Source organism: Chelonus insularis, unplaced genomic scaffold (assembly GCF_013357705.1).
Source record: "Chelonus insularis isolate UGA/USDA-ARS -01 unplaced genomic scaffold, ASM1335770v1 contig_352_pilon, whole genome shotgun sequence".
NCBI classification, from domain to species: domain Eukaryota; kingdom Metazoa; phylum Arthropoda; class Insecta; order Hymenoptera; family Braconidae; genus Chelonus; species Chelonus insularis.
Window position 1 is genome coordinate 373,123 of NW_023276517.1, and position 24,687 is coordinate 397,809.

General features: G+C 30.3%; 2 protein-coding genes across 11 annotated transcripts; one reads left to right on the forward strand and one right to left on the reverse strand.

The window, feature by feature from the left end:
• The first annotated feature begins 80 nt into the window (after positions 1 to 80).
• Rbcn-3B (WD repeat-containing protein Rbcn-3B) lies at positions 81 to 9,441 on the forward strand. 10 transcript variants are annotated; one of them, XM_035082964.1, is made up of 18 exons: positions 81 to 238; positions 466 to 641; positions 804 to 1,036; positions 1,096 to 1,238; positions 2,513 to 2,703; positions 2,806 to 2,951; positions 3,448 to 3,474; positions 4,041 to 4,131; positions 4,223 to 4,855; positions 4,933 to 5,267; positions 5,334 to 5,539; positions 5,691 to 5,828; positions 5,952 to 6,020; positions 6,363 to 6,464; positions 6,880 to 7,092; positions 7,183 to 8,648; positions 8,783 to 8,980; positions 9,201 to 9,441. In XM_035082964.1, exons 2-18 carry the CDS (start codon positions 477 to 479, stop codon positions 9,384 to 9,386), a joined length of 4,542 nt encoding a protein of 1,513 aa, XP_034938855.1. In that variant the 5' UTR covers positions 81 to 238; positions 466 to 476; the 3' UTR covers positions 9,387 to 9,441. The 10 variants fall into 10 exon arrangements, with proteins under 10 accessions (XP_034938855.1, XP_034938857.1, XP_034938854.1 ...); XM_035082966.1 differs by having other exon boundaries at positions 93 to 336; positions 1,096 to 1,217; XM_035082963.1 differs by having other exon boundaries at positions 94 to 336.
• Positions 9,442 to 19,198: 9,757 nt separating this feature from the next.
• Positions 19,199 to 24,235, reverse strand: LOC118066662 (homeobox protein unplugged-like). The gene is made up of 3 exons (XM_035082862.1): positions 23,365 to 24,235; positions 22,874 to 23,149; positions 19,199 to 19,911 (listed from the first exon to the last, which is right to left on the reverse strand). Exons 1-3 carry the CDS (start codon positions 23,612 to 23,614, stop codon positions 19,274 to 19,276), a joined length of 1,164 nt encoding a protein of 387 aa, XP_034938753.1. The 5' UTR covers positions 23,615 to 24,235; the 3' UTR covers positions 19,199 to 19,273.
• Positions 24,236 to 24,687: the final 452 nt, after the last annotated feature.

A 24,687-nucleotide genomic window follows, 5' to 3' on the forward strand; every position in this document is an offset into this window, starting at 1 on the left:
CCAAAAAAAAATAATCTATTGCATCATGATAAAGCGATAGTGCTGCGACTATTGGCGATTACTATAACTACGTTATGACAATTTCCAAATGCTCCAATACACACACACACCAGTAGGCAGTGAGGCAACGATTGAGTAAAATGGTTCAAGAAGCGATAGTTTAGTAGTTTATTTAATTTTTTTTGGCTATTTTGCCATTTTACTCTTGTACTTCAGTTATTGACATTCATTATTATAAGTAGGTATTTATTCCACATAAACATCTTCTTCAAAATTCTTTGTTTGGTTAAAATCATACAATAAGTTGGAGTATGAATTGAAGTACTGTACCCTTGTGTAAGTGTCAGTGCCATCAAATCTTATTATTATTTATTCATAATACATAGATTTTGAGTACATAAATCTAATGGAATAGAAGTGATGGTAAAGTAAATAATCCAAATATAAATATGATACAAATTTCAGGTTGATTCAAGATGACAGTCGGACCAAGCTTAGTTGTTCCAATAGTGTTGTGGGGTAGAATAGCTCCCACTCATTGTATTTCGTGCATCTACTTATCTCGTGATCAAAAGACCTTGGTCACAGGATGCTACGATGGACAAATTTGTTTATGGCATGTTGATCCAGAAACACTGAAGGTTATAACCACATGATTATTGAATTTTTTTTCACTAGTTTTTATCTATTTTACTCACTTTTTCTCTTATCTTTTCAAGTAAAAATCTCATTAACATATTATTATCATTCTTTATCTACGTAAATCAATACCTTATAAATAAATATCTAACTAAATCTTCTAGATGACCCCAAGATGTCTTTTAGTTGGACATACAGCCCCTGTACTGTGCCTTAGTCGTGCTAGTGTCATCATGGAACAAAATTATATTGTCAGCAGTAGCGAAAGTGGAGAAATGTGTACGTGGGATTTGGTTGATGGAAAGTGTCGTGAAACTGTCAAGCTAAATAACGTTCATACTCAGATGTTGGCCTATGTTTCTGCGGGTGGAGAAGATGTTAAATTATTTTGTTCCGGGTAAGAAATTTTAATTCATAAATTAACAGATCACATATTTATACTAAATGCTATTTCAGATATTATCCAGAGGTATTGGTGATGGATCCATTCAGCTTAGAAGTTTTATTTACTCTCAGTTCTCGCGTTAATCCTGATTGGATCAGTGCTCTACATGTGCTGAGGCCGGCCAAAAGGAAAGGTCGGTTCTACGTACACACAAGTTAGTTACACTTCATCACACCTACGCTTCTCCTTAATTATTTCATCTTTTTTCTTCCTAAAAGTAAAAAGTATAATACAATGATCAATTATCAAATAAATTACTTAATTTTTGATAATAAGTTAATACAAGATAATTGAAAATTAATTCAGGGTACGAGTAATGAATATTCATTACATTAATTTATAATAAAAATTCAATAATTTCAGAAGGAATCTTTATCGTTAAAAAATATTGGCTGCCCGTAATTGGATATCTATTTATTTGGCTACTAACAATATATGAATATTAATAACAAATGTTTTAGCTTTGGGGAAAAAATTAAGTTAGTAAACTTAACCATATAATGAGTATTACAATGTTACAGCATGTACATATCGAAAAGACAAAGGGCTGGTTCTTAAAAACGGGTAGTTCAAACAAGTATATTTGAATCTTGAACTTTAACACTATTAATTAATTTTTTCCTTCATGTCTCTAATAATATTTAACAATTTTTTCATCGATATTTTAATTTCAAATCAACAAAATACATTTATTGTAAATCATCATTTTTATTTTGAGTATTCCCCTCATCAAAATCATAAAAAATATTTCATATTTTCCTGCGTATACATATATTCATAAAATACTAACATTGACAATACTTAAAAGAATTAAACAAATTATCATGCAGTTATGAAAAATATGATTGAACTTTAAATGCTTACGTAGACGTAGAAAATGTAGTGAATTCAAGCATTAATCAATATTGGCTTTATTTTAAATTTACATGTTTTCATGAGTGCTAAATTATCTAACTCAAGGTCAATGGCAATTTTGCACTAGACAATTGTTGCTTAAAGTTTATTTCTGTTATTCCACGTGCTTTTGTCAAGCAAATTACGCGCCATACAAAGCTTATTAACATACAAATAGCACTCAAGTTATATATGTTTTATTAACTTTTATTTTTTTTGTACCTTACGCTATTTGCGCCATTTATTTATATTACAATTAATTTTAAAAAACGCATGATACTTTAATGTATAATAGATTTTTTAGAGAAACTCACAAAGCATGAATAATTAGCAGCATCGTATGATAATTAGCAGGAAATTAATAAAAAGCAGAAAAAATATGTTTGGGCCTAGGGTTTAGTTTAGTTATTAAATAAATTGTGTTTGGATAATCGTTTGTGTTAAATAAACTTGTGCTTTGATTGTCATAAATTCTAATATTTTATTAGAATAGTAATTGTATTCAGTAATTAATTTACCAATTGATTTTTAAAGATGATGTGGTTCTTGCACTCACAACCACTGGAACTGTTAAAGTCTGGACCTTATTGGGACATGAAAATCGAAATAGTGAGCCACTTTATGAACATGAAAGTAAACAAATTAGATGCCTCAACGCCTTGGCTATGACTTGCTGTCCTTATAATCAACGAACGGTTTTAATAGTCTGTTCAAAATATTGGCAGGTAAATTATCTAATTTGATCACTCATAGAAAATAAAATAAGTTGTGTTGTTATTTTTCACTGCAAAACAATATACTGTCATTAAAAATATTTTTCTCTCTAGATTTATGATGCTGGAGACTTTTCAGTGCTTTGTTCCGTTCCTGCACGAGTTGGAGAACGTTGGATGGCTGGTGACTTCCTAGCAACAGATCAAGTAATAGTATGGAGTGATGAAGGACACGGATATCTTTACAAACTACCGGCAAAGTGGGTAACATTTAAGGAAGATATTTATTTATTCAAAATTATATAATATAAAACTATGGTTTATTGATTATTTATTATTCAGCGATTATAGTAATGATAAAGTTAATTACTTTTAAAAATCTTAGATACAAGTTTCAGCGATAGGAGTACTTTGGGAATGCATAGAAATTATTTCATGTTACACTCCCTCCATTAATATCCAATTGCACTGTAACTCGTTCCTGATAATCACACATTAAAACAATTAATATAAGTTTTATAACGTAGTGGTAAGAATATATTATCCATAGGTTGAGGTATTGACATGTTGATTCAAATAATCATTATTAGAAGGAAAAAAGCATACACGTCATCTCATGTATTCTTTTTCGATTCATCTGGTGTATTATGTTTAGTCCCGTCAGCTGATTTATTGCATCCATCTATTTTTTACGGTGATGTTTTCTTTTCACATAACATTACTTCTACAATCTCCGGGGGACTTGGTCTGTTATAGCAAGCTGAAGGGCAAGGCTCTCAGCAGGTAACCCGATATAAACATTTAAATATTCTTCTTTGACTGAATCTAAATTCTAAATCCTACTTTCTAATCTTCTTTTCGTCCTCTACCATATTGTAGCTTACATTATTTGCACTCACCTTTTCATCTTCACTAAATTCTTGAAATTTCGTGAATTTTATTCAAAATTGGCATATCCTTTCATGATGCATCAATTATTTCATTTAGACGAAAAAATTTTAGTAACATTCCAAATAGTTGAACCATAATTATTAGTATAGTTTTATAATTAACAATATTAACATTACTTGACACCTTTCCTTCATCTAATTCTCCTACATTTCATTTGCTTTCTTTTTTACCATGAATTGTGTGATTTATTTTAACACAAATGAGTACAGTAACTAATGATGTGTGTTTATATGTTAAAAAATAATTCAGACTGTTTACAGAAAAGTGTAATCATTTAATTAAACAGTAAATTAATTAGATTATTATTTTTTCTGTAAATCGTTGGCTTAAGCACATAATTAAGTAAAGCAAATTGAAAGTTTTAATTTGAATATATTTTGATTTATTACAAAAAACAGTAGTGTAGCTGACAACCAGGACTTTCATACGCCTTCTGCTGATTGTGATCAACCATATTTATTCCAAACTTTATCTCCACCAGGTGATAAGGTAAAACTTGTTCTATTTTAAATAAATATAAAATAATTTATTAATATTAAGTTAATTAACAAGAAAAAACAATAATTAAACATTATTTCAGCCTTTATCATGCCCTCCTGCAATGAGATTAGTAACAGTGCAACGACAAAATAAAACAATAAAATATCTAATACGGGGTGACAGCGAAGGAGTTATCATGTTATGGACAGTACCGGAAATGACATCTCAACAAATTTCCGAACTTGCTCACAATTCTACATCAGAGTCAATTCTAGCTCCAACAATTACAACAAGCCTCACTGCTGCTTGGGATGGAATGAAACCTCCTCCTGTAGGAATTTTAGATCAAATGGATACTGGAGATGGTCATGGAATTAAATTGACTGCTTGCATATATCTTCCACAACAGAGTAGATTAGTTGTTGGTAGAGAAGATGGTAGTATTATTATTGTTCCTGCAACACAAACAGTTATGTTACAACTACTTCATGGTAATCATCAACATTATGATGATTGGCCACCTCATCAAGTTCTACTTGGTCATTCTGGTCGAGTCAATTGTCTTTTATATCCTCATAGTGCTGCTTCGCGCTATGATAGAACCCATCTGGTATCAGGATCTGTTGACTTTGCTGTTTGTTTGTGGGATCTCTATGCTGGAACATTGATTCATAGATTCTGTGTTCATGCTGGTGAAATAACACAGTTAATGATACCTCCAGATAATAGTAGTGTAAGTTTGCTAAAATAGACTTCATTAAAAATACAATATTATTAGAATCAAATTCAAAAGCAAATTTTAATTTACAGCCAAGAATACAAAAATGTGTCTGCAGTGTTGCTTCAGACCACAGTGTTACTCTTCTTTCTTTAGCGGAACGAAAATGTGTAGTTTTAGCTTCAAGACATTTATTCCCAGTTGTTACAATTAAATGGAGACCGTTGGACGATTTTATGATAATTGGATGCTCTGATGGAGCTGTTTACGTGTGGCAAATGGAAACAGGTCATTTAGATCGTGTCCTTCATGGGATAATTGCTGAAGAAGTTCTGTATGCATGTGATGAGAATACAATTGCAGCAGCTGGTGGTTCGACTGCTGGAGGTGAATTAGGCTTAGCCAATCCTGCTGTTCACTTCTTTAGGTAAACATTGAAATAGTTATATGATATTTATTACAATATATATTATTCTAATACAACTATTTACAGAGGTCTACGACATCGCAATTTATCAGCCATTCGTCATGCAACTCAGAGAGGCTTACACCAGCTTCAACAACTTCATGGGGGTCATGGTAACGAACAGGATTGTCATATGAAAACTAAAGGAGTACCGTTAATGATTCAAGGCTTCCGTAGTAATCCAAAAGATCCAGAAAGCCATATTTTATTTTTTGATGTTGAAGCGTTGATAGGTAATTGTTGAATTTTATTATCATCTTCACTAATAATATGCCTTCTTGATCCTGCAACCGTAATATAAAATAACTTTTATATCTCACTCGTAATAATACTATAAGAGCTAAGCATTTAGCATGTTCGACTTTGCTAATATGTTTCACGCAGTACAATTATTGAGTGAGGAGTATGGTTCAATGTCTCCGGGATCATTGGAGGCTCAGGGTTTAATTTCAGCTTCAGAATATCAAAAAGTAGCAGCATTGACCCAATCAGCAAGTCCCGATGCTCATAAAAAAATTGCAGGTAAGCCTGCATGTGCTAATGGGTCAAAACAAACGTGATTATCGTTACAAGTATACAGAAAATACCTCACAATATGGTGAAAAATATATTTGAATGTTTTTTATCTGTTCTGTACGGCTGCAGACTTTTTTGGTCGTGTCAAGGATAAAGCAGGCGATGTTGAACGAATGCTGAAGGAAAAAGATCGTCATGGTATCGATTTACTCTCAATGCTATTGAATTTTTTGTTTCTTGTTTTTTTTTTTTTTGTTTTTACGAATTATTGGATTGACAATAATAATTGATTATATGATTTGATTTTTTCATGATGAAATTTATTCATTTTTATCGTAAATAATTTTATTTCAAAAATTAATAACCATTCGTATCAATCCGATAATTTTTTAATATTTTTTAGTTTTCCAGCTTTTATATTTGATTAAGTTTTGCAAAATTTCTGCTGGTTTAAATTGTTCAGTTAATTTGATTTGGTTTGAATGGTATTGAACTTCAAGTTCCTGAATAAGTAACTAGTGAGATAATCTCTTGTCCCAGGTATATTGGCTAAAATGAAGGAGGGTGCAGAAAACGTACACACTAAGTTGCAGGCAAAAGCTGAAAGCGTTGGCCTCAGGCCGTTAAATCTTGACGGCAAAGGTAGAATTTTAATGATGATCGAAGTGCATTTCTCTTCAAGATCGCATGGATTTTTCTGCCCACTTTTATTATCAATATCTGCTGTTATTTCTAGCAATAGTTATAGTTATCATAATTTTTTAACATAATCATTATTTGTTTAGTAAAACTATTATTATTAGAATTATAGATATTTTAAGTATTTTTAATATTATACATTTTGCTTTGTTTTTATGACGCAATTCATCGTCACAGTATTTAATTGTTTTCTTCGAATTTTCTAGTTTGCTTCATATTTTCATTATGCCAGCAAGTCGTTAATTGTGTTGGTTTTATGACGATCCAACACTTTAATTATTTTCACTGTTTAAAGAATTTTTCCAAATTTACAACTTTATTGATGTTTTTATACTATTGAGTTAATTAATTTTCATAGGTGAAGGATGGAATAACAATGATGTTGCAAGAAACAGTTTGAAACGCAATGGGAATTTTAATGAACCCAATGCCACAATGGAGATAGCACAACTGTTGTTGAGTCTTCTTCATGCTTGGGGGATGGATCCAGACTTAGATAGAGTTTGTGAAAGTAAATTAGGATTGTTGAGACCCATGGTACCAATCTCTTTTGGAGTTTTATCAAAAGGAGGTTTGTTATAATTATTAATAGAAGTACCATCTCTTGTAATTTTTTTTTACGTTCATTAATGGGTTTGATTAAAAAATTATTTATGTTTAGGGTACATGTCATTATTGCTACCAACGTGGCAATTCCAATTGGATCTTTCAATCATACCAATAACTCAATTGGAGCAACGTCTACCACCTGAAATGATTCGTCAAGATCGCCTTACTAAAGCCTTTACTGCTCGAGCACATTGGGAATTATCAACAACACTTACTAGTAATCATCTTTTAGCAGTTGTTGCGTTAGCTAATACTTTAATGTCTATGAATAATGCCACATTTGTACCTGAGCAAGAACGTAATCGTAAAATGCATAGACCAGGAAATCGTACTGGGGTTAATTGGAATAAAGCTGAAGAGGAAAATGAAGAAATGTACACAGTTCAACAAGCTCAAATAAAACAAGGATGGTCACTTCTAGCAACTTTGCATTGCGTTCTTTTGCCTGACAAAGTTGCTGCTCAAGGAGGAGCAAAGACATTCAAGCGTCCACAAGTAGAAATGATGGCAAGGAGATGGCAACATCAATGTTTAGAAGTTCGAGAAGCAGCTCAAGCTCTCTTACTTGCCGAATTAGGTAGATTAGGTCCTAAAGGTAGGAAAGCGTTGGTAGATTATTGGTCTCAGTATCTTCCAATGTACAGTACTCAAGAACCAATTGCACCACAGCCTCAGAATCATTCTCCATCTTCTTCAAGTCCTGTACCGACTGTAGAAAATACACAACCGGATGAAGATGATGAAGAGGAAGAGGCTGCTGAAGAAATCTGTGCCACTCGGAAACCTTCAAGTGCCGCAGAGTTAAAGAGAAAACAAACGACCGCAGTAGTACTATTAGGTGTTATTGGAGCTGAGTTTGGACAGAATGTTTCTACAACTAATCAAAGAAGAGACAGTGATCAACGGCGGAAGAGTTCTGTGGTTGAAGGCTTTGGAATTGGAAATAATAATTTAGCAAGACATACTAGCATGGCTTTAACACATTTACTACTTGCGCCTCATTCATCGAAACTACCAATGCACACATCTTTAAGACGAGCAGCTATTGATCTAATAGGTCGTGGTTTTACGGTCTGGGAGCCTTATTTAGATGTTTCAAAAGTTCTTCTCGGACTTCTTGAAATGTGTTGTGATGCTGATAAACTTGTACCAAGCATGACGTATGGTTTACCTTTGACTCCACAAGCCGACACTTGCAGAACTGCACGGCATGCATTAACTCTTATTGCCACAGCTCGACCTGCTGCATTTATTACCACTATGGCTCGAGAAGTTGCAAGGTTTAATACTCTTCAACAAAACGCACAAACTCTTAATGTTAATTTGAACGCTAGCGTTCTCGCTAGAGCTAAACCAGAAATTCTTAGAATAGTTGAGCAATTGATTGATAAAATGCAAAGTGAGATGAGTGATTTATTAATCGAAGTTATGGATATAATTTTGCATTGTCTGGATCCTGGTCATTTGAAAACGAAACCACTTAATGAAGTTTTCCCAGCAGTATGCAGATTTAATCAGGTAGCTGTATTCATTTGAAATTAATGAATAATTTTTTATAAATAAATGATCGAAATTTAATCTGTTATTTATCCTTTTTATTGAGTAAACAAACTTCAGTGATAAAATTAACGGTTCATATTTATTGATTTCAGGTCAGCCACTGTTCAGCAACTCGTAGAATAGCAGTCGGTGGTCGGCTAGGTCAATTAGCATTATACGAATTACGGGGTAACGTCAAATGTCAACTAGTGTCTGCCCATCAAGGTCCTGTCACCGCTCTGGCCTTTTCCCCTGAGGGAAAGTTTTTAGTCAGTTATTCTTGTTCGGAAAATAAACTTTGCTTCTGGCAGGTAATTATCATTTTTCTAAACATTCTATTTAATTTGATTTATTTTTCATCTTAATCCTTATCAAATTTTATGTTAATTTAATTATCTTAATGCATTTTGTTTATCGATATGTAGCTTATTTTTTAAAACATAGAAAAGTAATGATGCTAGTAGATATAGTGTTTATTATAATAATAATCTAAGGTATATTTTTATAATGTGATAAATTAATTAATTATAGCAAACGAGTAGTGGAATGTTTGGCCTAGGAAATTCTCAAACTCGCTGTGTCAAGTCGTACAGTACAGCACCAATAAATGATGTTACACGATTAAATCCAATGCGGCTGGCCCGTTTAATTTGGATAAATAATCGAACTGTCACTCTAATGTTAGCAGACGGTTCAGAGACACGCTTTAACGTTTAAAAATAACAAATATTGACAAAAGAAAATATATATCCTTTATTTAAATAAACAAAAATAAACCAATGAAAACTAAAGAATATCGTAAAAAAAATTTTACAATAAGTTTTATTATGGAAATTGACAAAAATAGTTACAATTAAATTATCAATTACTGAAATTTTATTATAAAAAAATAATAATCCATAAAAGATCTTCATTTTAATGCCAAATATATTACACAGTTTTATTTATGTGTTATATATTAATTATAATAGTTAATTATGGTATGTTGTATATCGTAATTTGTCAATTAATTGTATCATAACTTTTATTTGTGTCTTTGTAAATGTTTTATTTAAATTATTATTGTTTATTAATAGTATATTAAAGAAGTATATCGTAATATAATATACATGAATATGTATATGTAAACAATGAGAAATTGACGGCAAAAAAAATAGTTATATCGATAAATGATAAACTCAAATATTTTTCCATCTTCAAATGATCTCGAAAGCCGTCTTATCTCATTACATTAAATGTGAAAATAAAAGTAGAGGTCGTTGAAAATAGTCACTATGATTAATTTTAATTTAAAGACCAATAAAGATAGATTATTTTAAGACAATCGCGAGGTTTAATATTATCATGTGATGGAATTTAGTAGAAGTTGTCAAAAGAATGGAGCTTAATTAGCTCATATGACTCACGCTTGAATGTAAAATAATTTGTTATGCTTCTATGCAGCAAAGAAAATATATAAAAAAACTTCTATAATTTAATATGAAGCGAATATGAAGTGTCACTGACGTCAGCCAGTCTTGACATTTATTCTTAAATATAATGTTAGATCAATTGCGTATTTAAGCGATGTTTCAATAGCCAATTTTGTTCGTTATTAAAAAATGATTATACCATGTATATGAACTAATTAATTATTAAAAAGTGTATCGTTGATGGAATATATTATATAAATGATGTAATTGATCTTTTTATTTCTTCTTATTAATATCAATTAATTAAGTTTATACATTTGTTTATTTATTTATTCATCACTCCATTATTAGGTCAATGCAATTAAATTAAAGTGATCAATTGCACGTGACCTTTTAAAGTTCATTACCAGTGAAGATTAAATTTTTTATGTTACATCGATAGGCGGAAGCTTATAGGGAATGAATAGTAGTGAGAGGTTTTCGCACGTGAATTATGAATGAAGCAGTAATTCATGCATACGTGAATGCAAAAGGGTGATTGTAAGTGAGCCCAAGTGAAAAAGGATCACTCATGTACTTAAATGTAACCCTAACACCCCTTCAGATATTGAAACTATTATTATAAAACCACGCGTTGATCAAATTATATATAAATTGAAATAATTTTAAATTACATCTTTTTGGTTTTAATTCAGTTACCCTCATGTATTAAAACTAAAAAGTATTCAATTATGTAACTTAAATATTTTAATGATTATTTTAATTAAAAAATGTCTTTTTAAAATAAATTTAAAATTTTTTAAATTCGTATCAAAATGTACGACCAAAATACTTTCGATGTCATTAATTTCAATTTAATTTAAACGATATTTTCTCATCGCAAATGTATCAAATTTGAATATTTTCTTTTTCTTCTTTAATGTCATCAAATGAATTTGGAAAAAAGTAGAAGAGAGACATTAAAAATATTAATTCTAAGTAAGTAAGTAAATAAATTTAACACACTTATTACTATCAACATTTAATCCCAGAGTTTATAATGTCTTAATAAGAAACCATTTAGTTATTTATAGGAATATTCAGAGTTATTTAAACCTTTTCTCTGATTAACATAAAGAAGAGAAAAAACATAAACTAGTTGTCATTGCCAAAACACATGACAATTGCTTAGGAATTTGGGAGTTCAACGGTATCATATGTTTACAGACGACACACTTGTCAGACCGACAGATAGGAAAGAAAGCGGAGATTCAGAAACAATGACAGACAGATGCAGATGCGTGACATTTTCGTATGCAGACGACGTGTGTTTCTTTGTGGCGGTGACGGCGCGACACTAAAGACTGTGCGATCCATGATATATCAACTATCAACTTTACATATATGTATGTATTACATTTACACAAAATCCTAACATGTGTATAAATATTCATCTATATTCATCACTGGCCAATTATCTACTTAATTAAGTCCTCATACGTAAATTATCATTTATAAATTACACCAAACAATAGACTGAACAAATAATTAACGAGTACTCGTCCATTAACCCATTGCATTTGTATAATATAATAATGATATCGAAAAGACAATCATCGATTATTCGTTGACGTGCTGAGACTTTTTAAATGTTTAATGAAACAGTCAAATGAGATTATTTTCAATATATCTTGTTGCACTACTACGTACGTAATAGAAAAGTTAGCTTACATCTTTAAGTAAATGAAATTTTTATAACATCCTGATGTTAAAAGGTTTCATATTATCAATTCATCAATCATTCAATCAATGATTATTTTATGATGCACTTTTCATTAATTATACTTGATCAATGCTAAATTATTCGAATTAAATTAAGAATAAATTTGCAAAAATGCATTACTTAGTTGGTTTCATGAGAGAAGGATTAAAAAATGCATCATTTAATAATAAACAATTCAAGATAAAATGTTCTCTTTTAAATTGAATTCTTCTTCATAGGAACTTGTTTTGTGTAAATGTAGAATACGAGGAATAAATGCTACACAACTGCTGACTCAAAGTGTATTGGACTTGTTATTTGGTTCATTCTACTCGATATTCATACTCTAGTGTCTCTTTTACTCCTTCGTCTTTCGATCTAACCACAAGTGTTGTTAAAAAATAGTCCAAGTCGTCATGTGGGAATTCCCGTGGCGATCGGTCGGACAATTTCTCTCCCACTGAATCGTAGACCGGCAATAAAAAACAGTCCAGTCAGCGGGGCGTGGACCAGTAGTGCAGATATAACCCAAGGCAGACGCGCACGCTCATGTTTTCGTTTTATATTACGTATATCCAATGAATTATCCCCAATTGTGTATACAGTATTGTATATATTCTGGTATTCAGGTTCAGAGTCGAGGGAATTTAACTATTGAGATGAATTATTTTTCTTTTTAATAAAAATTACATTGAATTAAATTTTAATCGACAGAATGAAGCACATTTATAATACTCTATTGTTGGCAAACTGATAGATGCATTTTTTAATACTATTGACCGAATAATTTTTTTATTAACCAAAAATAATCTGCCTTAAAATGAAAGAATCTTCTGTTGACAAAAACTATTTAACTAATGGAAAATTACTGAATATCGAGAACTCGTGGATTATGTCAATAATGTGATAACATTACTGAAAAATAAATAAACTGAATGAAAAGCAATTATCTTTAATGATCATTAAGATTATTTAATTATTGTAAACATTATATTGTGTTAAGTAATTTAGACAGATTTTTTTTTCAATTAATAGCAATATTTATTAATTAAAATTAATCACTTTTTTCAATGAAATAAAGTCGTTTTAAATGACTTATAAGAATGTAGACCATTTAATAATGTCATTTATTAGATAAGTAATTAATCAAAATAATTTTCAATGCTCTCTAATGATCATCAAAAGTTTTAACACGAAGTTGGAGTAATTTTAAAAAAGTAATGAATAAAAAATATACAAAGCTCTTGGAGGGAAAGCTAAAAGTTGAACAACACAAACATTGTATACTTATGCTCATTAGAAAGTTAAAAAACATGTTTAATAACAAACTTAGATGACAATTTTAACAGTGACTTATTAAAAATTGACGAGGCGAGACCTATTTGTGTATTTGCGGGAATAAAAGTGAAGTGAGGGGAAATAGGTACCTCTGGGAGGTCGGTAGGACAAAAGCAACATAAAGCGAAGATATCAGTATCGTGGCGGTGTAATCAGCGAGCCACGCCCATCAGCACGAAGCTTTACTCCGCTCCGCCCACTGCAGCAATTACACCCCAAAGTCACCCACAAGGGGGGCCGTTTCTATACTCTCTGTCCCTAGTTACGGCCAAGCCAGTGAGCAATTTCATTCTCGCTGCTTTTATTATATTATTATCACAAATTTCCTTTCTCACATACATATTATATTTCATTCGCGATTTATCGAGTTATTTTGCTCAATAAATTATGACTCCTTAATTTATGAAATTAACATTCTATTTTCTTTATTGACTTTTTTCATTATTAACTATTAATATTCACTAGTAATATCTCACAGCAATTTGTTGATTCGTCTGAAAAAAATGCTACTTAATTGATAAATATTTTTGTAGCTTTGAAAAATGATATTTAATTGATTTGTTAAACTTTTGAAAGGGTGGGAATTAATAAAAAAAATGTTGCGAATTGTTGGAAAGAATTTTATTAGTTGGATCAAGTTTTTTTCAAGTGTAAAAATATATTTATTGTAATAATCACGTCACAGACAAATGCACAAACGATTGACTGAAATAAAGAAAGCGAGAAAAATGACAACCCTCTTTTGGGCCACTGCCCGGCTGTTTCCCACACTCGCTTCAGGGTAGGAGACAAATCTCGTATCGGAACAATTTACCCGATCTGCTCGAAGTGGCCGTGAAATTGCTCAAATAGTCGTGTCGACTCGAGAGCACGACGAATCTTTGGAGATGTGATATGTGACCTTTACTCTCAATCCATGCTCCAAAGCTACCGTTAATGTCTCCCTTGCCTATTATTTTTCTTATATATAACCCATCAGATCTCTGTCATATATCTCATCCCTGCGAATGAAAGGGTCTAGAAGTCTTTAATTTTTTTTGTTCAAAACAAAATACTCCGTTTTTCTCTTTTAATTACTTGAAGTTCCTAAAAATGATATCCCAACTCCAAAGTTAACTCGAGATTACGAGAAAAATATTTTTTTTATTCAAATTTACCTTTAAAAAATACTTTGCAGTTAAAATAAATGATAAATCAATAGAATCAATCAATCCAATAGAATAATTTATTAACAATAAATTTTCAAATCGATAATAAAATACAAATAAGTAGGCTGTAGCCACCAGGCAGTACTTGGTGATTAATAGAAGAATGGTAGGAGGTGTTGTTCGTCTACAAATCATTGATGACAAATTATCCATGTCCATTTAGCCCATTATAATTTTTTCAACCATTCCTATTATTTTTATACCACTGTTTCATATCTGTATATTGATACTCACAATTATGTTCACAAATACAAACGCACAAAAGCCATGAAGGAACGCGTGGCAATACTCTGAGGACCTTTTGTCACCAGTTCAATGTGGTTAACCCAACATCTACAATACTCTGTTTCATATATTGAACAAGATCCGGCTCGTGCCTTTAACTGCTGTATGTATGTGCACATCCCACAGAGTCACATATGACCGACTATTCATCTGGAGTTTTTGTTTGGCGGAAGAAGAAGAATCTTCTGGGACCTCCAGTTTTATTTTCTTCTTTTATATCATTCTACTCCAATAGTCGCAAAAGTTGACTTACATATATACTTACAATAGCTATATACAATTGTATAAGTGGTCTGAGGTCTAGAGTAGTTGTGACATGCGTCGACATCCCCATGGAACGTCAGGAAACGTTTGAGATTCAGTCACGTGGCTTTCAGAAAGATGACATGGCTCATCAACTACTTCCGGGTGCTTTTGCGATGTATATAAAATTCGACAAATTGTCTAGAGACCACAAAAAATAATGGTAATATTTTTTTTCCATTTGGGTCTAAAATGATGGAAATCTAAACTTTAATTGACGATAATTAACATAATTAAATATTTTATAGGCTTTTAAATCAATTTATTGATATTGAAAAATTTATTATCTACTTATGTTTGTTATTTATTCAGGGAACTTAATTTTTGGAAGTAAACTATAGATTTTATTGTAATAAAAATTTAACATATTAACCATTAACATATTATTGATTAATACTACTGAAAATTGTTTTATTTCTTGTTAATGCTTAATGAATATTATTGAATAAATTAAATTTACATTTTGTAATGGAATATCTGTGTTTCTAAGTGAATCTATGAGAGATCTATCAGTTAAATATGAATGAAATGATTAATTATTGATTGATAGATAATTCAAGTGTTCAATAAAAGGCATATCATTACCTGAAAAGTTCACGTTTCGGGGTTAATCATTAAGTAACTGGGGCTATAACCTTAATTGAATTTCTAATAAAAGCACACACACGTTTATCAAATAAACTTTTAATGCTCATTAATGAAATTAAGTGTGTAATTACCTTTACACAAATAATTTGATGCATCGACAAAGCTTTAAAGTAAATTAACAAATTTTTTTTTATTTTCTCGATAATTTTATCTATTTCATTATCAATACTTATATAAAAAATAACTCATGTTACTAAAATAATCCTTTTCTCATTAAAAAAAAATTTTTTCAACAATTTTAAAATCAACAAATGATTAAAAGCCAATAAAATAATTTAATCAAATTGATTTTATCATAAACTGCTGCTCAATTAATACTTTTGAGTTGAATTCGAGCATATTATTGATTTATACTACTTTTGGAATAATTTTCAGGTAAATTAACGAGAAAAAAATAAACTTTTATAAATAAAACGAGAATATTTTCATTAAGGGCAGAAAAAAAAACGTTGGAGAGGATAAAGAGCGTGAATATTTGGTACAGATGTGTAGGTATAAGGTAGGTACGTAGCACATTGTCGTCGACTGGGCGTGGTGGAAACGCGAGATGATTTATCTTCCTCGGCGCGTGAACGGTAACTGTCGAGATTGCGGATGGGCTAAACGACTGCGCTCTTATAGGGTATCCGTAATGCACTCTCTTTATATTATTATATTAGGTATTAGGTGGAGTATATATAATACAAACATATTTATGCACGTATGAGTGTGAATATGTGTATATACGGTACATTTACATACATCCAAGTTTGCTGCAAATACAAGTTATGTATATGAATGTAGATCTATAATATGTTTTCAGATGTAACAGCTTATACCTTCTCTGTAGTCACCCCTTGTAGTTAGAGGGATGCTTTGAGCTTTTTGTATGTACCTACTGCACAATAAGAACACTATTGATGGTCATTAACCCCAATGATCGATGGTACATAAGTATTCTTTCTTTTTTAATATTATCATAAATAATTGTCCTTCATTTTATTATCTATTTTGTAGATTAATAGTAATAACGATAATCTATCCTTTCATTTTGACTGTTAAGGCATTGTGTCATCTTTTAATGTTACTTATTAGCTCTAAAGAATATTTTATTACTGTTAAAAAGTATTTTTAAACAATCAACATTATATGTTCATGAAATAAGAAAATGTAGAACATAAGTTCTCTGTAATGAAGAATTTGTTTTTAATATTTAATGTGTACTTATCTATTTAAAGATGTGAAATGTTTGTTTAACATTCAGCAGTTCTTATAAATGAAGTAATGACAATCATCAATGCTAAACTAGTTTGCCAGTACACATTGCTATTAGCTCGAATTAATGTTATATTCAAAATTGCAAATGAATAAATGAATATTCACTATGTGGCAAAGGTTTTAGACGTTTTTTTTTTTTTGTAAGAATGTAAATAGAAAATATTTTCAAGATTCAATAATTAGCAACTTAATTTTATGAACGTCTATATGAACTGGTGAATATTTTTATTCTTTCTTTAAATGAATAATTGTTAATAAAAATGATAGAATAAAAAATAATCAAAAAAAAATTGATTACAGAATCAACCCATAGCTGTACACATTTTTATTGAAGGATTAAAAATAATCCTACCTCAATTCCACAGCCCACAAATACGAATATTTTTGTGGTTTAAGAGCAAAATAAATTATATGCAGGGTTAGTTACAACCAGAATTATATCGAACTCGTGTGATGGTTAATGCTCACAGCATATGGGCATTGTCACGCCCACGAGTTGCACATGGCATTATAACAGTTAAAATCGTTTTCCAAAATTTTTTTCAATATTTTTTATTCTTCATTATTATCATTATTCCGTAAATTTGACTTGTAACCAATTGTAACTTGAGTTGTCGTGAGAATAATTGCCGAATTGCTGCTTTTTGCACGAGGTATTGTGTTTTTGCACCATATAGACTTGACGTATATATGCTGTACACCTTTCAAACACCAAACATCTACTGCATCACTGACAATATCATGTGATGGGCTGATGGTTAAACTGTCTGGGAAGTCAAAAAGCAGGGCGTTTTAAAAGGGATCACTACCTTTGTGTTGCTTTTTTCAATAAATTGTCAAAATACTGATGCCGATGATGATAAATAATGATAAAAAAGATCCAAAATTTATGAGATATTTTTTTATTTTAAATAGTTGATAACATGATTTATTGCATATATTCGCATCAATTGATGTTTTATATTATTTCATATTTTAATATATTTATATTTATATATTATTATTTTCCTATACATATATATATCTAGTGAATTAATTAATATCTCTTTTATGCATATTTATTTCCTCTAAAATTTTACAACGATACTTTCGTGCTCTAATATACTTAATAGTTTATTATATTTCATTATTTATTTACAATCCTAGACAGTATAGATTTTAATGCCCATTTTACGCTCTGAGCATCTTCTGGATTATTTACACTCTGTTTTATGTTCAATAAACAATGCTTTTATTATTCTTATTCATTATAATTATCTACATCACTTTTGTTTGATTATAAATATCATAACAATATAGACATTATTTGAATTTTTTAGTCATACTTAATTATTTAAAAAAATTATCTGAAAGTTTCCTCCAGCTTGACAAAGTATACATTGTATTGTTGAATACCTTTTTAAGGTGTTTTAAAACAAATTGTTTTAAAACAATTTCAGTAATAGATTATTTTTAAAATCATTTAAATAATCATTAAAGTACATTACACTCTGAAAAAATATCGTAATTGAATGGTCATAAAAATTAATGGATGTCATTAAATGTAATTAAAATAATTAACAAGTTTTGATAACGTTTACACTTATTATTAAAGTAGTTCTTGCAAATTAGTATTACTTATTTATTTTAAAGAATTTCGTGCTGTAATTCAATTTTAAATATTTGATGATGCTAAATTCAACAAAAAAAAACATATTTTGATATCTGAAATGAGTTTCATTCTAATAAAATTTTCGGTAATCACTCATACGAATTGTCCTGCAATTTTATTAGTGGATGTTTGTATACATAAAGAGTTGAATGTGTTATAAAAAATATGTACAAGTAGAATATATTGAATTTTTTATATATATTCCCAATCACTCAAACACCGGCGAAGTCTATGAATTAAATCCGCTTAGCAGCTGATGGCCACTGAGATAAATATAATATCTTTCAACCAAATAAAGAATGATGCGACGGGAGTGGCTTTTACATTTTCAATGTGTACAGAAGAACAGATAGCTACATTTCAAATTCCATTTCCTTTGTTCGATAATCAATACTAACCAGATATATGAGCTATCTTGTTAATGTAAATATCACAAAAATGATTAACTAATCTATACTGCGCCCAACAAACCAATTATATATACATGACATGTGTAATAATATAAATATACTTTCATGTTTCGTATAAAATAAGTATGTACTTAAATATTTAAAAAAAACTATCCATTAAAAAGAGAAGATGAAAGTTATTTTTAAAAAATGAAAAATTATTTGAATAAAAAATTGAAGAATAAACTTTTTATATCAAAGATTTACTCAGAATTACTTATAACATATTTTGCATGCTCAAATAATTTTTCTCTTCTTAAAAATCATTTTTCTCTCCATCATTATACTTGCAAATTAATTTCAAATACTCAGCTATCTTCCTGCAGTACTTTGTTGATGTAAGGGAACAGTAAAAGCCCTTAAGCCACCACCAGAATTTATTTGTGAAATTCCAGATATTGTTGGACCAATTCTTGTTGATAAATTAGTATTTAAACTATTCAAACCACACCCTGGAGAATTAAGAGGTCTAGTGTTGGATGTCTGAGGTGGACACTTTTCCATATGATGATGATGAGATCTTACAGCAAGTCTACTAACATGTACAGGAATTGGAACAACAATTCGTGGTCCATTATTACCTGATTGTCCAGCATTTCGACCTAATGATCCAGTACTTCCCGCAGTGAGACCAGCTTTTACTCGTTTCCACTTAGCACGACGATTTTGAAACCAAATCTTTACTTGAACTTCTGATAGCTTTAATGTATGAGCTATATGTGAACGTTCAGTGAGACTAAGATATTTTTTTGCATGAAATTCTCTCTCAAGTTCGAGCAATTGTTCAGAAGTAAAAGCTGTTCTTCTTCTTCTTGCTTTACTACTGTTATTATTAGTAGTAGATCCACTTCCGCCTGCTAAACTTGATGACTCCCTTCGTCCACTTCCTGAAACATCGTTGCTAACACCCTCATCATCACTTTCAGCTGACATTCTACCACTTTCTGAATCTGAAATAAAAAACAGTTTGATTTTATTAAAAAAAAACTATTTAAAAACTTGACGAAAATGATATAATCAATAAAATCCATGCTAATATTAACAAGTAAAGGGATGATAAAAACATAATAATAATTTCATTTTCAAAGAACTCATCAGAAAAAGAACAAAGAAAATAACCTGCTATTTTGTATATCTAGTAATAATAACAGCATTTTGAATATGATGTGTTAAAACAGCGACACGACTCCTGTTCATTTATTAAAGGGATTTCGATTTTATGGTAGAGCATCTGAAACACTAGCTTCCGTGAGTGAAACAATAACTCACGTGAAATACACCAATAAGTAACACGTCCACGTGGGACAAGTGTCTTTACACTATCGTTCAGTATAATACACGATTTCAACGGGAAACAATCGATTAGATGTAAGAATGTGTATGCTTGGCATACCAGAATTGATTGATAGTAATTAAATGTAAAGAAAAAACATAGTATAACTCTCAAGTAAAGTTGAATAAAAAAAAAAAAAAGATATACTAAATACATAATTTTTTGTTTGAAATAATTCTGTAGTGAACTCATTTAAAAAGTTATTTTAACACATCTAATAACATCCTGTTTAAAATTTAAAATGTCTATTGATGTCTTTATTCAATCTCGTTACGTCAATTGGAGTGCCATATCAGAGGATGAATTAATAAATACTCCGTTCAAGCGAGAAATTATATTTTTAGAATATAGGCAATCCTCGAGTTACGTCGTTTCAATTTGAGTTAATATAACATGATTAGTTAATATAAAATGCAATTTTATTCTTATCAAAAATTAAATTCTTCATTTTAGATTGAAATTTATGAAAAAATATACCCAAGTTAAATCATGTCGATTTATGTTACGTATTATAAGTATTTCATTTGCAGTTGAGAGAAAGACTGTCTTTATTCACTTTCCTCATATTGTATAACATAATTGGAGAAACATTAAAAGGATTTATGACCCACATTACAAGTAAGACTATACAATTAGTAGGTGTTTAAACTTTAATACAATTATCGGACATTCAATAAAGACAAAGAAAAAAGTGTGGTATCGATAAAGATGAATTTTTTAATTTTGAATAAATTTTAATGTTAAATATATATTTGCATAAACAAATAACAATTATTTGAGAAATATAATTTTTTTTTTCATCGTCATAATTCACGCTCCGAATAATTTATCTTTTTTTTATAAATTTGTTTGTTTAACTTTATTATATAAATCAAATGATAATATTGAAATAATTAGCAACTCATTAAGTTTCAATTGAGTTCTGGGACTTTAATCGAATTAGAGTCGTTATAATTACGTCAAGCTCAAAAGCTCGAGATGGATTTTAATAATGAATAGAATTATATCGAAGTAAGAATATGACATGAGAAGAGAATGAATTTGTGTTATGATATCGATTGAAGTCAAGTCATTTGAGATTTTTTTTTTGCCACGCACTTTTCGGGGATATCAAGTGATCCTCCCATGTCATGTCCAACACATGACAGGGTCCCTACTTGCAATGAATAAAATACCCAAGTGTATTAGGACCACAGATGTTCCTAAAAATGGTAAGAAAGGTATTTTTTTCATTAGAAACATTAAAGAGGAAATTTAAGGTTTTTAACTAATTTCAAAAGAATATTATATCTCAGAAATATTTATCATCAAATGTTAATCCCTCAAGAATAATTTTATTTAAATACTTTTGACTAATTAATTAAGAAAAAAAAATTTAATAAATCGGATTTATAAAATATTAACTAAAATCTTCTGCTCTAGATGTTGAAATATTTAAAAGAATCTTGATAATATTTAAAAAAAAATCATTGAGATGGAAGTAGTAATTAATTAAATAATTGAACAAAAAAAATTAATGCAATTGTAACTATCTAATATTAGTGAACGTCTTTTATACAGTGAAGATAAATTAAAAGCTTTACACTTTTAGTTATATTCCGTTGTAGATTATATTGATTATCACTCACTACCTCTTAGCCTTATTCCAAAATAATCTACTCTGCGCGCTTCTCTGAATGACTGAACGATGCAGTAAAACGACGACCTCAAGCCGGAAGTAATTATCAATAACATGAATTTAAACATGCAAAATTGAATAACCGGAATATATATTTTTGGTACAAGTGTTTAAACTTTAATATCATTACCATTCACACTGGAATATATTAGCCATTGAATTAAAAATGCATATGTACTAGATTAAGTCTAAAATTTACTCCATTATCTTTTACTGCCCCGAATTGAGAATTTATTGGATTTTCTAAAAGGAAATTTAATCAAATGAATTATTTTAATTAGATGAGATAATTCAAAGAGCACTTAAAAATTATTGATAGATGAGGATTAAGAATATGTGTATATTGTTGAAACAAATTAAAAAATTTTGAATGACATTTAAAGTCATTAAGACTTATTGTCTTGTAATTAATAACATGAAAAATCTGTTAATAAAAAATAAATGAACAATTAAAGTATTTAATACAATAAGAAATAATTGCGGTCAAGGCTTTTTTTTTCTTCGTTTAAAATCATTTTTGCTCCCAAGTGTCTTTTGAATATTTTATGTCTCTGATTTCGAAGCAATGATTGATAGTAAATTCGTGAATTAAATGATTCTCTGATGTACGAAAAATAATAAGAAGAAAAACAAAAAAAAACCAACGACCAATTCGGAGAACCACATCTTGGTCTCGCATACAAATTGGACCTGCGGCAGAACTTCAATAATATAGATAATCGGTCATTCACAACTCGTAGCCACAGGGATACGTGATTATGAAGACGTTTTAACTTTATTAGTTGGTGTATTTCAACACCTACCACTTAAAAAATTATCTATCCATTAACTAAATGATTTCTTTACATTAACTATTTAGTTTATCAGGTCTCATTATCAACATCAATTATGATTAACTAACCATTTTGAGACTTTGACAAATACTGAACTGGAGACAAACTTCCATCATCTTCCTCACTATCTGTCATGCCTTGAAAAGAATCTCTAGCAGGATATGCAGCACCTTGGAGATGTTGTAGACCCAAATTAAGCGGATTTGACAGTTGAGAAATCTGATTAGATGGATAAGAAGCCGACGGATGTGGTGGTAAAATTGGTCCTACAGCTGATGATCCATCACCACCGTAAAGCCTCATGGGTAACCATGCACTATAGAGACTTAGTGGCATTGCAAATCCTACAGGATAAATAATGATAATACATTAATGGATTTATCTACAATAATTTTTTAAAAGATTAGTTTATTAAATTAAATCATTTATTTAATTACCAAGAAACTGAACATGAATAATTTAGAAAAATTGCCAATCAACCCAATTTTAAAATTAACTTGGTAAATTAAATTTGATGGTTATTAATTTGATAGATACTTCAATGAAGCAATGTTATTACCTGGCAAAGCACTTGTAACCGTTGCCAAATATCTCTGCTGATACATAAATTCTCTTTCACGTTCAGAATCTCCATTATTTGATTTAGAAATCCCATCTAATTGTCTATTAATCACTTGTCCTTTATTACCAATTAAACTCTCAATTGTAAATGGCTTTGGTGCAGGTCGAGGTACATCAATTTCTGTGGAATCTACTTCTTCACTTGTTGGTCCAACATCCAGTTCTATTTTTTCTGCTGGCACCTCCATCCTGGTTTTATTATTTATTTACCTACTTCTACTACAACTATTATTTTTATACTTTTTTTAATTTCAATTTTAAAAAATTGTTTTCCACAAATTTATATCATTATAATGCACATCAACTCTCACAAACTATTGAATTTTATTTACTAGAACTCATTAGCACTGATTTCCGGTAAATGAATAATTATTTTATCATCCAACAGGCTTTTTTCAATTCACAAATAAAAAACTTGTCAATGATTCATCTTTTGTTAATTTTTCTAGATTAAAATTAATGAGTTGTTTCAAGCAATGTGGTGTGAAATAATTATCGTATACATTATTAAGTGATGATTAATCGCGCACGAGGGATTTAATGAACGTGATAAACGTCGATGCAAACACTAGGAAAGCTAGCGTGCGACTGGCGCGGAATTTCGACGGAGCTTTAGACGTCTCGGTGGGGAAATTCGCGGCTCCCCATCTGAATATATCACTGGGGGTGTGGCCAAGGTCGTGGTATTCTCATCGTCGATTGGACTACTGGTAACCAACGATATCATTGTTACTCCGAACACCGATGTTGGTCGCCATCTTCGGTTTGCGCGCGATGTTCAGTCGAAGAGAATGCGACTCTTGATTGGCGACGTTCGTTACTTGCAATTAGGCACAATTGAACTTTTTCACCATTTTCCACTCACGTATTAAGTGACGATAAATGTCTTGTTAATTTTTGCAAGTTTTATTGCACTGATCCATTTCAGACAATTAGTCGAGTAATCCATCACCCTGAAAATAAAAAATTTATTCAATAAACAAGCAAGTTTGGATGTTTTTTTTTCAAGGAATTATGAAACAGAAGCTATTATTATAAAACAATAAACTTGGATAGAAAATAATTTAGTTACCAATGTTGGTTTGAGGGTGGATGGAGGTAATGACTTGATTTCTTCCGTTGCAGCGAAAATAAGAGCAGAACAGAATGATGGATCATTAAGAGCGTTCGTCGTATCACAGAAAGTAATTTCGGTGACAAGCTCTCGTTGTGGGTGAGCATCATTATGTCGTTAAGTACTTCCTAATGCTCGTTAGCAACA